The following is a 13,587-nucleotide window of genomic DNA, read 5'->3' on the forward strand; positions in this document are numbered from 1 at the left end:
ACACACACAGACACACGCACAGACACACACACAGATACACAGAGAGAGACACACACACAGACACAGAGACACGCACAGACACACACAGAGAGAGACACAGAGAGAGACACACAGACAGACACAGACACACACACAGACATACACACAGACACAGAGACATGCACAGACACACACACAGATACACAGAGAGAGAGACACACAGACATACACACAGAGACACAGAGACACGCACAGACACACACACAGATACAGAGAGAGACATACAGACAGACACAGAGACACACACAGACACACACAGAGAGATACACAGACACAAAGACAGACACACACAGACACACACACACACAGACACACATTCAGACACACAATTTTAAAACAATGAAGTTATGAGGTAAAAGAGAACCTAAACATCAGCTTCTCATTGTTCTGTACATTTGTGCTGTTCCAGACAAAATGCCTGTGTGTATCGCGCGTGTGCATGCATACATGAAGGAGCAAACTGGCAGGAAACTGCCATGCCAGATGCTAAGCTCTTCATAAGCTTCTGTAATTAAAAGTGTGGTGCTGGAGTGAAGGCAGACAAAGCATTCACGGATGAAGCAGAGTCCAGAAACACCCACACCAGGGAATCCAGTTCTCGGTAGGCTGTACACTCAGAAATGCAGAGAAAGGACACACTTCTAATACACGGCACTGGGTAGCTGGTTTTCTGTATGGGAAAAATCAGGCACCTGCTTCATGTTATACATGAACCCAGCTCAGAATGGCTTAGAAAAATGGCACGTGAATGGGGATGCTGTAGAACAGCTGGGAACAATACAAGAGGCTCATGAGTTCAGGGAGGGAAGCTTCATAGGCTATGAACAACACTGTACGTAAGGGACTGGAGACGTGGCTCAGAGGCTAAGAGCAAGTGCTTCTCTGGCAAAGGAGCTGGGTTCAGTTCCCAGCACCCTCATTGGAGGGCTCGCATTTGAGAATTCCCATTCCAGGGAATCTTAGGTCTTCTTGCTTCCAAGGGCACCTTGGAAATCTACGGCATGGAAACCAAGAAATTCTGCACATCAAAATACATCACAAAGAAAATGGGAGAACAAGCTACAGATAGAGAGGTGACATTTGTGACAAATAAATGACAATGAAATAGTATACAGGATATTTAAAGAATTCTTCCTCCATATGAGAGAAAGTAGGGGGAAATTGGCCAAATTTGAACAGGTACTTCACAGGAAAGAGGACATATGTAAGTCCTGGTCTCTGGCCTCCATCTTTGGAGGCCCCACTCCTGTCTGGGCCACCTGAGAGCGCAGAAATCCCATTAAACCTGGAGATTCTTTAATTCAGCTTGTTGTGATTTGGCTTGATTGGGATTTTTGCATCAGCAGAGAGCTCATGTTAGGAAATATTCCTAGCAACATAAATGGCCAGTAAATGCTCAAAAAGACACTCAGTCTATTAAGTTTTCAGGGAATGTAAACAATAACAATAACAAACAAACACAACCATAGTGAGGGTTTGCCACATAGCTTGGTTGATAAAGGGCCTGAGTTTCATGCCCAGACCCATGTCTGAAAAGAGTTAGGCATGGCGGCACATGCTTGTAAGTCCAGGACTGGAGCTCACAGGCCAGCTAGCCAAGCCTGCTCGGTAAATTCTGGGCCAGTGAAAAATCCTGCCTCAAGACATGAGGGGTGGGTGGGGCCGAAGAAATGACTTAGTGGTAAAGAATACTTGCTGCTCTGGCAAAAGACCCAGGTTCAGTCCCCAGCACTGAGGTACTTGGTGTGCTCTTCTGGCCTTCTCAGGTGCTGGGCACAAACCTGACTGTCAATCGCGGAGGCCTTTGGGACATTAAAGAGCCAAACTAAAACAAATAGTGAAACTCCTATCCTTTCTCAACACCAATTCATTAATTCATCACTCAGCTGACTTCATCATCAATCCAGCGTCCATTATTGATCATTTCCTTGGTGCTAGGCCCTAGCTGGGCATCTCAGACATAAAAAAGAATGACTTATGATTCCGTCTTTTGGAAACTGTTGGGGTCACAGAGCCGCTGAATGGAAACTGGGGCTTAAATTCGGGTGTCTCGATTGCCTGACTGGGGGTCTTTCCCTTCGTTAGTTAAACAAACAACTCAGCTAGACCTTTGAAGAGGTGTGCTGTTATATGTTATCTCATATTTTTACATGTTTTATTTGTTATGTTTGGTTTCTGACTAACTTAGAATTTACTATGGAGCTCAAGCTGGCTTCAAACATGTTGGAATCCTCCTGCCTCAGCCTCCTGCATGCTGAGATTACAGTTGTGAATGACCCTGCCTGGCTTAGAATTTCCTTTAACTTTCTAGTTCACTTTTTTTAAGGAAAAGTTTTCAGAGTTTTTTTCCTTCCTTCAGTATTTCCAGAAACAGGAATCTAATCCTGCATTTTAGGTCAAGTCTCACTATTTAGGTCCTGGAACTCAATATGTAGCCCAGGCCGGCCTTGAATTTACAGAAATCCACTGCCTCTGCATCCCGCGTATGGTATTAAAGGTGTGTGCCACTAGGCCTGGCTTTATCCATGAACACTTTAAATGAATCATTAGAGGAACAGGGATCAAGGTGGAAAAGTTTTGGCTAATTTTCCTGAACTGTTTCTGTTTATTCGTTTTGCTTGAGAGTTCTGAAGATCAAACCCAGGGCACTGTGCACACTAGGCAGACACCCCAGCGGCACACGGGCCTGGCCTGGAGTATGCTCAGACGCCTTGGAGACACAGGGACTAGTGGGTCTACATCTTCTGTGCTCATGAGAACAGGTCCTAGAGTGTTCTTAGACATCTACTCCAGCACCAAGTAGTCATGTCCAACCAGCTTCTTTCCCTAGGCAGGCTGTATGCATTCTCCTCTGAGTGGTGTATGTAACCTGCCTAGCCTGATATTCTGTATGGCAGGCATTGTCTTTCCCATTTAAACCTCAGTGGTGACAAAGCATTTTTTTATTGCTCACAGTTAATCAACCCATCTTTGAAAGGCTCTAGGTAAGTGGTTCTCAACCTGTGGGTCATGACCCCTTTGGGGGGGGGTCAAATGACCTTTCCACAGGGGTCACCTAAGACCATGGGAAAACGATTCAATTATTACTATTCAATTACAATACAATTCATATCAGTAGCAAAATTACAGTTATGAAAACTAGCAATGAAAATAATTTGTGGTTGGGGTCACCACCACGACAGGAGGAACTGTATTAGAAGGTCAGAGCCTTAGGAAGGTTGAGAACCACTGCTCTAAGCCCTGAGCACTAGGTTAGTAGGATCCAATCACATCATCTGAAACTCATTGAAAGTTAGGGTGCGACTCTTAGGATTAGTCCTCCCGAAGAGATGAGGAGCCTAAATCCCAGTTCTCCAGCCAAAGCAGCAGCCCAAGATTATCTGTTCCTTTTTCTTTCATATGGGTTATAATGTAGCTTGTCTCCTGACTCAGCAAACTTCTCGAGCTGTGTGAGGATTTTGTAAAATGCAGATTCCTTAGGTCTTAGGTGAAGCCCTGAATGAATGCTGTCTTCCCAGCTATTCCAGAAGTCCATGCGCTGGGGCCAGTATTTGAGGAAAGAGGGTCCTAGCTCACCCACAATACAACAGGAGCTCACCAGCCCCTACTGCAGACAAGGGGACAACGGAACAGATACTGTCTTCAAGGAGCAGTAAGTGCACAAGGCAGAGTATCAGACGATACAATGACAGTTCTTATTTATTTATTTATTTATTTATTTATTTATTTATTTATTTATTTTTGATTTTCGAGACAGGGTTTCTCTGTGGCTTTGGAGCCTGTCCTGGAACTAGCTCTGTAGACCAGGCTGGTCTCGAACTCACAGAGATCCGCCTGCCTCTGCCTCCCGAGTGCTGGGATTAAAGGCGTGCGCCACCACCGCCCGGCTTACAATGACAGTTCTACCCTGGAAACTTAGCGGGCACCTTAATTCAGTCAGGGGACCAAGGTTTCATGGATATTATGGCTGAATCTAAAGTGTCCACTGTAAGCCAAAGTGTGTGAACACACGGTTCCCACACTGGTGGTGCTGTTTTGGAAGATGGTAGAACCTTTAGGACGGAGAGCTTTGAGAAAGGAAGTGAGTCAATGGGGGTGGACCTTGAGATTTCATAGCCCAATCCCATTTCCTGTTCACTTTGCTTCCTGACTGTGGAAACAATATAACCAGCCACCTCCGGCTCCACCATGATGGTCTGCATTTCCTCAAACTGTGTGCCAAATAAATCCACCCTCCCTTCAGTAGCTTCTGGTCAAATCTTTGATCACAACAACAAGGAATGTGATCAGTTCACTGAGGAAGAAATGAGAACTAGACGTGATTCCTCAGTGTCCTCAAGCTTTGTCTCCTCAGGCGACTTTATTTCAAAACAGAACAAAGAAAAGAAAGAGAAAGGGGAATGGGAGAGATACTTCTAATTTAAGGAAGCAAAAGATGATCCCCCAAAGCACGTATCTAGACCCATGTCACTTGCCTTTCTTCAAGCTTAGTGGAGGGAGACAGGGCAGGGTGGTCCTCGCCTGGAATGGGAAACTTGGCCTGCAGCCTAAAGAACTGCCCATCATTTCCACAAGTATAAAAAGTAAGCGTATAAGGGTACCCAGGGGAATGGAGCTTGGGTAGGAAGATTAAAAATTGGAAGCTACCCTGGGCTGCATTCAGCCTTCAGGGCCAACCTGGACTACACAGCAAGGCCCTGACTTTAAAAATGACTAACTGGGGTTGGAGAGGTGGCTCAGTGGTTAAGATCATGGTTTGCTCTTCCAGAAGACTGGAGTTCCATTCCCAGCACCCATCCAGCAGTTCAGAACTGTCTGTCACCCCAACCCCAGGGGAACCAAGGGCAGGGCATGCACACAGTGCACACACAGACATGCTGACAAAACACCCATACACTCCAAACCTCCAACTAACTAAACAGAATTAGGACAAAGGAGAATGCCTATGGCAAAATATAACTGAACTATGACCGGTAGAAGGAAAAGGAAAGGAGGCACTGGGATGTTCATTCGGTTGGAAGAGAGCACAGAGCCTTGGGTTAGCACCGCAGATCTTAGCACCTGCCAGGTAAAGGCAGGAGCTTTGGAAGTTCAAGATCATCCTCTGTTACACAGTTTCAGGCCAGCCTAGGACACATGAAACACTGTCTTAAACTAACTAAATAATATAAAATTTATGAAAAGATAAAAGTGGAAATTATGCGTGATTGCTGTTCGAGGGAAGAGGCAGCCATACAGAGCCTCTAGGCTGGACAGCCAGCAGCATGTCTGGCCATAAGGCCCTGGTGTGCAGTGCAGAGAGGGACTGGCAGTGGCTGCTGCTGAAGGACAGACAGATGCTGGGAGGGTATCTTAACTCAGGAAGGAATGCTCTTCCACTCACAAATCTAGTAAAGATGGGATAGAACCAGCGATCAAACCTGGAGCAACTAATTCCATCTTCCCCGAAGGAACCATTGAAAGGACTAGACTCCTTCCCACTGCAGGCTTTTCCTCCAGACAGTATTCTGCACAGCCTCACAGGGATCATAAGAGATAGCAGGGCAATGTCTGCTCTTGGCATCTATGCCCATGCCTGAAGGGCTGTAACAAGATACCTGTCAAGATTTCTTCTGGGGTTAGAGGTGTGGCTCAACGGTAAAACATATTAGAAGGTTCTAGGTTTGATCACTAGCACTGAAAAAAACTGAAAATAAGAAAATATTTCTTCTAACATTCTAATTGTGCCACACACACACACACACACACACACACACTTTCCCCCTATATTCCTAGGATACTGCTTGGATGAGAACTAAAACACCCCAAAAGGACAGTAGTGTATGTACTGTGTGATGGCAGATGAGATCATTGAGCTCAGAGCACACTTTGTCAGATATTCCTCTTCCAACCCTTTGGGCGCATTCTCCAGCCCAGTAGTAAGAGGAGCATATTCTTCACCTAGTGATTCTGCCATTATAGTTTGGGGGTCGCGGGTGGGAATGTGTGTATGTGTGTGTGGGGGAACCTGGCAAGGAAGTGGCCATAATACACGGTACCTTTGGCAGTTCACTGTCAAGGATGTGCCGTGCACAGGCTCACTCAGCTTGCATTTGGGTCTGTACCAGTTAGTTTCTGTCAACTGGACACAAACTAGAGACACCTGAGAAGAAGGAGCCTCCATTGAGGAACTGCCTCCATCAGATTGTATGCATCAAATCTATGGGGACTTTTTCTTGATTAATGATTGACATGGAAAAGCCTAGCCCAGTGCCACCCCTGGGTTAGTGGTTCTGGATTGTATAGGAAAGTAGTTGGGCAAGCCAAAAAATAATAATAATAAATAATAAAATAAATCAAGTCAGTAAGCAGCACTTCTCCATGGCTTCGATTTCTGCCTCCACGTTTCTGCCTTGAGTTCCTGCCCTGACTTTCCTCCGTGATGAACTGTTACCTGGAATGGTAAGATAAAATGTACCCCCGGCCCTCACATACACTGGGTTGCTTTTGTTCAGCGTTTTATTACAGCAATAACTAGAGTCGGGCAGTGGTGTTGGACACCTTTAATCCCAGCACTCAGAGGCAGAGGCAGGTGGATTTCTGTGAGTTGGAGGCCAGCCTGGTCTACAGAGAGTTCTAGGACAGTCGGAGCTGTCACACAGGGGAACTAGGACAGAGCCATCTTGATTTGCATAGTCTTTCGGCCAGTGAACAGTGCGCTCTCTCAGGACAGCTCTTTTCAGAAAGGAGGGGCCGACTCGGTCACAGCACTCAGACCCTCCCTTGCCAGCTAATCCCACTGATACATTTTAGGAGGTCCCAGGGCCCCTTCCTAGCACACAGGCAGGATTAGTGAACAAAGCGCTGTGGTGTCACCTAAGCTGGTACTGTCACTTCCTCAGGGTTCTTATATTTACAAATCCTTGTGGCATTCTGGAGCCAGGTAGGGAAGGAAACAGCCTTGAAGTGTATCGATTCTTGGAGTTATTAGGACCTCTCAGGTGATGCTGGCCATCGGATCTCTCAAACACTCTGGACTCTAGCAGCGGGGAAGTTCAGTGTGGAGACTAGAACCCACATGCTCTCTTCCAAGCCACTGTCTTTCCTCTTTCAATTCAACGGAACATTCACCCGGTCTTTTTGCCATGTCCCACACAGCTGCACCAGGAAATACATCCTCAACAAGCATAACCCTCTACTAGCTGGGTTATCTTTCTGTGTTCTAGATTTTAAGAGCAAGCCCCAGCAAAAGGCAAGCTTCTGTTTGAGGGTTCAGTCTCTTCGCATTTGTTTTGCAACAGTGGGGGAACAGCTTGAGGCCAGCCCACAGGCACCCTCCCAGTCCCCTCTCCTTTCCATCCTGACACAGAATGAACGCCGTCATGCTCCAAATCCTACTCCTGGGATCCAGCCAGACTTCAGCATCACTTTGTGCTTCCCTAAAACTAATGGTTTTGTTTGTTTTTGTTTGAAGTGTTATGCTCACATCGTATACATGTGTGTACCATGTTGAGGTTAAGAGAACAACCTGCATGAGTCAGCTCTCTCCACCACGTGGGTCCCAGGGACCGAACAAGTACCCTTACCTGCTCAGCCCCCTTCACACTAGACGCCCCCTTTTAAGTTAGATTTTGGTTTGTGTGAATGTACGGATGCTTGTGTAATGGCTCATGTGTGGAGATCAGAGGACAACTCTGGGGTGCTGATTTTCTTCTTTGGCTACCATGTGAGTCCTGGAAATCAAATTCGAGTTGTCGGGCAAGCTCCTTTACTCAGTGAGTCATCTTACTGGTCCCTTGTTTTGTTTAGAGACAGGTTTCCTGTGTCCTAGGCTGGTCTTAAACATGATAAGGACAGCCTTGAACTCCTGACCCTCCTATCTCTGCCTTCTGAGTACTGGAATTACTGAGATGCCATACCATGTTTATAAGATGCAGAGCTCAGCAAAGCCTAGGCAGGGACTCTTTAACAAATGAGCTGTGTCCCAAGCCCAGAAACTGACATTTAAAAAAATACACAAAAGGATTTCAAGTGTAGCCAGAGGTAGGGTCCTTGCCTAGCCTGTTCCTACCCTTTGCTGATCCCATGCCTAGCCCTTGCCTAGCCCTTGCCTTCCCCTCACACACTGACCCTGAGTTCCATCTTCAGCACAGCAGAGATAATAAGTGATCCTAGAAGCCGTACAAGGCAGAAATAACTTTCTTCCCAGTATATCCACTAGATAGTCACACATTTTCACTGGATGAAGATTGTCCTTTTCTCCTGTAGTAAGGTGGGTTTGGGTCTTCTCACCACACAGTGGCTGGGAGGCTCTGGGTCCATTCTGCCAAGTCTGAACCTTGGCCAAAACTCGGTCAGGAACAATGAGTGCTTGCTCCTTGGGATACTTCAAAGGGGCACATTCTCTCTCCCGAGTCACAGCAGCCTCTGTGCGCCCCTCTACAAGTTTACTCATGGACATTGTCTTAAGTGTGAAATTCATTCACGTTTAGGCCTTGAGAAACAAGAGTGCTGACTGGCTCAGTTAGTAAAGTGCTTGTCTAGCACGCACAAGAGTCTGAGTCCAGCCTAGGCACAGGAAACCCTGTGTAGAAACAAGTGAAGAGGTAGGAGGCAAATCCTAAACCAGCCCCATGCCCATCAAGACACCAGTTAGGCGCTAACAAGGTCTACTTGCTACCACACTGACTCTCTTAATTTCTCCTGATTGAGCCCAGGGCATTAGGAGGGAGACAAGCGGTCAGGAGGTTCTCAAATGGATGCACACTCATTGAGCTTTGCCCACTGGGCACAAGCCTGCCTGATGCCCAGATACTTCCATCCTCAGAAGATGGCTCTGTTACACCCCTTCCTTGTATCCAGGGCCTCTGGAGCCTCTGGGCTCCTTCAACAAATCAACGTTCCATGAGTGGCCTTAGATGCCAGGTACTTAATTTAAAGCAGGAGGAGAGGAGGGCGAGAGGGAAGAGGGGAAGGGTGAGGAGCTGCTGCTGCCTTTGGAGGGACAGGGGCTGCAGAGGGGAACAGGTCACAGTTGCTGTCTTCACAATACTCATGGCCAGTGGCAGAAAGGACATCGACAGCATCAGCTTGTCCCAGTAACTCTGGTTGGATGATTGGGACCATAAAGACAGGAAGACACTCCCTCTCCATCCTTAAACACAGTGATAGGTCTTCCTTAAATATTCTTTGATGTGGCTGACAAAACTTTGCAGAGCCTGATCACAGGAAGGAAATGGAACTTATGAACAGAACCGTCACACAAGCTCAGACCAGAGTGCTAAGGAAGCCTTAAAGAGACAGCCTCTGTGTAACCATCATGGGTCCTTGACCATGGGTCCATCAGACCCAACATTCTGAGTTCGTTTTCTTCAGCTGGTCTTTTGACCTTGGGCAAGGAGCATTCCCTCTGCAGTTCTATAGAGGAGGGTGGAGGACTGGATTGGTGGTTTTTATTAGCAATAAACCCACACATTATCCAATTTTGTTTTACCTGGAACCCCAATATATAAAGTAAGGGGGAGCTGTCCATATGGAACTAGAGCACCAAAACGCAAAGTCCCTCTGGGAACCCAGCTGGAAACTGCAGAGTGCTCACATCCTCTTGCAGAGCACCCCAAGGACAGAAGGGAATCACCATTGATTTAGTGTTCTCCATGGTGTTGGGAACCCACATGGCACGTGTTAACGAAACCTCTGCAACAGCACTGTGCAGCTAATCAGCTTAGGAACCGAGATCTGGTATACTCAGGGCTATGAACTGGGATCTGCTGGCAAGAGGCAGAACTGGATTTGAACCATGGATTTTCTTGATTCCAAACACAATATCCCAGTCCCACCCCCAGCTCCTTACCCGTTACCTCTGTAGAATATTGGGCTGAATCAATTATTTCCTTGCATCATAAATACAAATATATGTATAAACATATGAGAACAAGTTATATTCTTAAAGACTATAAGTCCCCTAAATTATCACAAGATTTCCTTCTGAGGCAACGATGTAGCTGGTTTTCAGTTTGTTTACACCCGCTAATATTCCATAAAGGGTATTGTTAATGTGAACCAGGAATTGTTGATTAAAATCGGTGCTAATAATTCATGCTGAGTTTATGTCATGGTTGAGGGACAAGATTGGAAGCATCCTTGACCTTTTCAAGTTGCTCCAAATCCCAGCAATCTTGGGTGCAGAGGACAGCAGTAGACCTGAGGGGCAAATTTCACGGTCATTTAAGCCATCAGGTGTCTCAGTTCTTCAGGGTGTGGATTTTCAGGAGGTAACATCACGGTGTTGTTGCAAGCCCTCCCAACGCTGCACATCTTTTCTATTCCCCCCGCCCCGTTGCCTCTTCTGTGGGGGATGCTAAGAAAACCACAGTGGTGGCAAGCTGCTTGTTTGAGGACCTATAGAGAAAGCCCACCAGGCCAGGAAATAAACGCCAGCGCTCCACCCAAAGGTCCCCCAGAGGCCACTAGCAATTCAAATATCACAAGACTTCAGGAAAGAAAATACCACTGAAGGCAAGACAAGCTTTAGTCAGGCACGAGGCGTGGCAAGGCGTGTCAGTGGCTTCTCTGTACTATTGATGCCAGTGGTGCCACAGAAATCAAAATATTTCACATACCCCCTGAAGGTACAGAGGAAACCTCACCTCCAGCAGTCAGCGACAGCTGTTGGGGAGACCCGAGTAGGCTCACTTGCTGGACTTCAGGAGGAAAGGGCAGAATGGTGGCTGGGAGACAATGGCTAGGGCTTTAAAGAAAACCACCCTGGACTGCCCTGAAATATCAGTCAAGAAGCAAAGAAAAGAAGTGTGCCGAGACGTGGGAGGTGGTGCCGCGCTGTCAAAGAGGGTTAATAGCCCCTCCTTCTCAGACAAAGAAAATGCTGGGCACGTGGTCCTCACCCAGACCTCCCCTGACCCATTTCAGTCCCAGGTCCCCTGAGTAGGAGGTAAATCAATCGTCCTGATCCAGGCAGGAAAGGTGGGAGGCGAGAAAACAACAAACGTCCCCATCACACCTCCCCAAGGACTTCATACAGGCCTCACCCCAGATGACTCTGCTCTCCTGCACCGTCTGGGAGGTGGCACTGCCACCGCCCTTTGGTGGTGGTTGTGGGGTGGTGGGCTGCTGCCTGTCACTAGGAAATTTCCTGTGCATTCCTAGAGGTGTCTTTCCCTGTCTCTTAAACCCCTGCAAAGGAGCACACACAAGAGGGACGAAGACTTCTACTCCAAGATGCATACTAGTTTATTTACCACCTGCCTTTGCCTCTATTTGAGAAACCTAAAAAGGAATATCTTCTTCACTCCATTGAGCGCCCCACTTCCTTCTGGCTACTCATCTCCGCAATGACCCCTCCAGGCAGCACCTCTTGCTTGTCTGTCTGTCATTTTCACCTGACAAAGCGCAGCGGCAGATGAGACCAGGGCATTTCTCCCAAAGGAGAGAGACGCGCGGGCACCCACTCCTGGCCCCTGTAAATCCGCCCCACCCGTAATGGAACAAAGCAACAGAGGCAAGGCGAGACGCGCATCGCCCAACCCGGGCGACTCCACCAGTGTGCGGGGACCCACGCCCCGGTCCCCCTGCAAGGCGCCGCCTGCGCCCGCGGCTACGCTTGGGCCAGTAGCACCGCGCGTCCTACGCCTCCTCACACACCCCGCGTCCCCAAGCAGCTACTGTACCTGCTAAATTTAGCGACCTCCGGGTATTAATAGCTCTAGCGACCCGGGGTTGGTGGCTCGCAGGAGCGCGCGGCCCTAAAGGGACGTGGGGAACCGGGAGGGAAGGGAAGAAGAGACGTAGAAGAGGCCACTTACACCACCAGCCTGGAGATGATCCACGACACCATGGCGGGCAGGCGGGCGGGCGGGCGCGGCCCGGGCTGCTGAGCTGCGGGCAGTGCTGCGCTCCAGGCACGTCTGTCTGTCCGAGCACCGCTGCCGCTGCCAGACTGAGCGGTCCGCTCGGCCCGGCTCCGCGCTCGCGCGTCGGCGCAGCCGCGGCACGTTCCGCCTGCTGCCCCAGCCCCCAGGGGCTCTGCGGGCCCTCGGCGATTGGGCGGCTAGCGGTGAGGGCACCAGCGCGACCCGCCCCTGCTCGGTTCGTCCCAGCCCTAAGGCTGCAGCCAGGGCGGGTCCTCCTGCACCCTCGGTGCGGTGCGTGGAACCTTGCCTCGCAGTGGCCCAGTGGGCTGGGCCTCGGAACCCCCGGGGAGGGCTGCCCCACCCTCAGTACTAGGTAGGGAAACTGAGGTCCGGTTCAGGACTTTGAAATCTTGCCTACACCTGTCTAGACGAGATTCTGTCATTCTTCACTTAGATCATGCCCTAGCCTCAGGAGAAACATGACATCTTCAACTTCCCCTTAAGTCACCATTACAGCATCTCAGCAAGTGTCTGCCTGCTGACAGTTCTAGTGTCCCTACACAATCTGTACCCTGTCTGCAACCCTATCACCATTCACCACTTGTCCCTTTAGTTCTTTTTCCTGCAGATACCTTATGTCTCTCTCATTTACTTGTGTGCGTGCGTGCATGTGTGTGAGCGTGCGTGTATGCATGCACCACCACACATATGTGGGCGTCAAAGGACAACATGCAGTAGTCAGTTCTATGTGGGTCCTATGAATCAGATTTGGGTTATCAGGCATGGCAGCAGGCACCTTAACCAGGGGAGCTGTCTCGCAGAGCCACGCCTTGGATTTTCTGTGTACATACATATATACATCTGTGTACATACATATGTACATCTGTGTACATACATATATACATCTGTGTACATACATATATACATCTGTCTTGGCTTGGTTCATCTTCAAGCCTCAGCAGATGGGCTATGAGAGCTGAACATTGTCTATATTATTGCCCAGATGCATTTGCAGAACCTCATGGCGTCTTAGGCAGAATGGAAACTGTATTCAGTATAAACACTTTCATGCATTTAAAAATTTCTGCATCATAAAGGATCTATCTTGATAACTGAATTTTATGGCGTCCCTTCCTTCAATATCACTGGAAAGCCTTAGTCCTTTATCCTTTGGCTTTGCTGCTACCTTCTCCAATAGCTTAGGGCCCTAACGTGCTCTTTGCTGGTATTCATTGTGTAAAATTCAGTGCGCAATATGAGAAATTCTGTAGAGACCTAGCTTGCAGCCTTCTCTAAAGGAACTCTGTCCAAGATGGCTTCCTGCAGAGGCAAGGTGACTTTGGACTTGAGCTGAAAGACGCTGGAAATCCAGTGCTTTCAAATGTGGTAGAATGTACATGGTGGCATGTACCTATAATTCCAGTACTTGGGAGGTAGAAACAGGAGCCTGGGCTAATATTCTAAGACCAGTTTCAGCTCCCTCCCTCCAAAACCCAGGCATGGTAGTTCACACTGTAACCTTAGAACTCAGGAGGTAGAGACAGAAAAATGAATTCAAAATCATTCTTGGCTACTTATGGAGTTCAAGACCAGTCTGGACATTACATGACTGACTCTCTGTCTCTCTGTCTCTCTGTCTCTCTGTCTCTCTGTCTCTCTCTCTCTGTCTCTCTCTCTCTCTCTCTCTCTCTCTCTCTCT

General features: G+C 48.1%; 1 protein-coding gene across 1 annotated transcript in view; it reads right to left on the bottom strand.

Annotated features, from left to right (window-relative positions):
- Positions 1–12,276, bottom strand: part of Reep1 (receptor accessory protein 1) — a 110,505-nt gene extending 98,229 nt beyond the window's left edge. The window contains exon 1 of the mRNA XM_005364757.2: positions 11,841–12,276. Within this exon, the coding sequence (XP_005364814.1) occupies positions 11,841–11,872 (32 nt within the window). The 5' untranslated portion in view covers positions 11,873–12,276. The remainder of the gene's footprint in view (positions 1–11,840) is intronic.
- Positions 12,277–13,587: the final 1,311 nt, after the last annotated feature.

Source organism: Microtus ochrogaster (genome assembly GCF_000317375.1).
Source record: "Microtus ochrogaster isolate Prairie Vole_2 chromosome 14 unlocalized genomic scaffold, MicOch1.0 chr14_random_3, whole genome shotgun sequence".
Lineage (NCBI taxonomy): Eukaryota > Metazoa > Chordata > Mammalia > Rodentia > Cricetidae > Microtus > Microtus ochrogaster.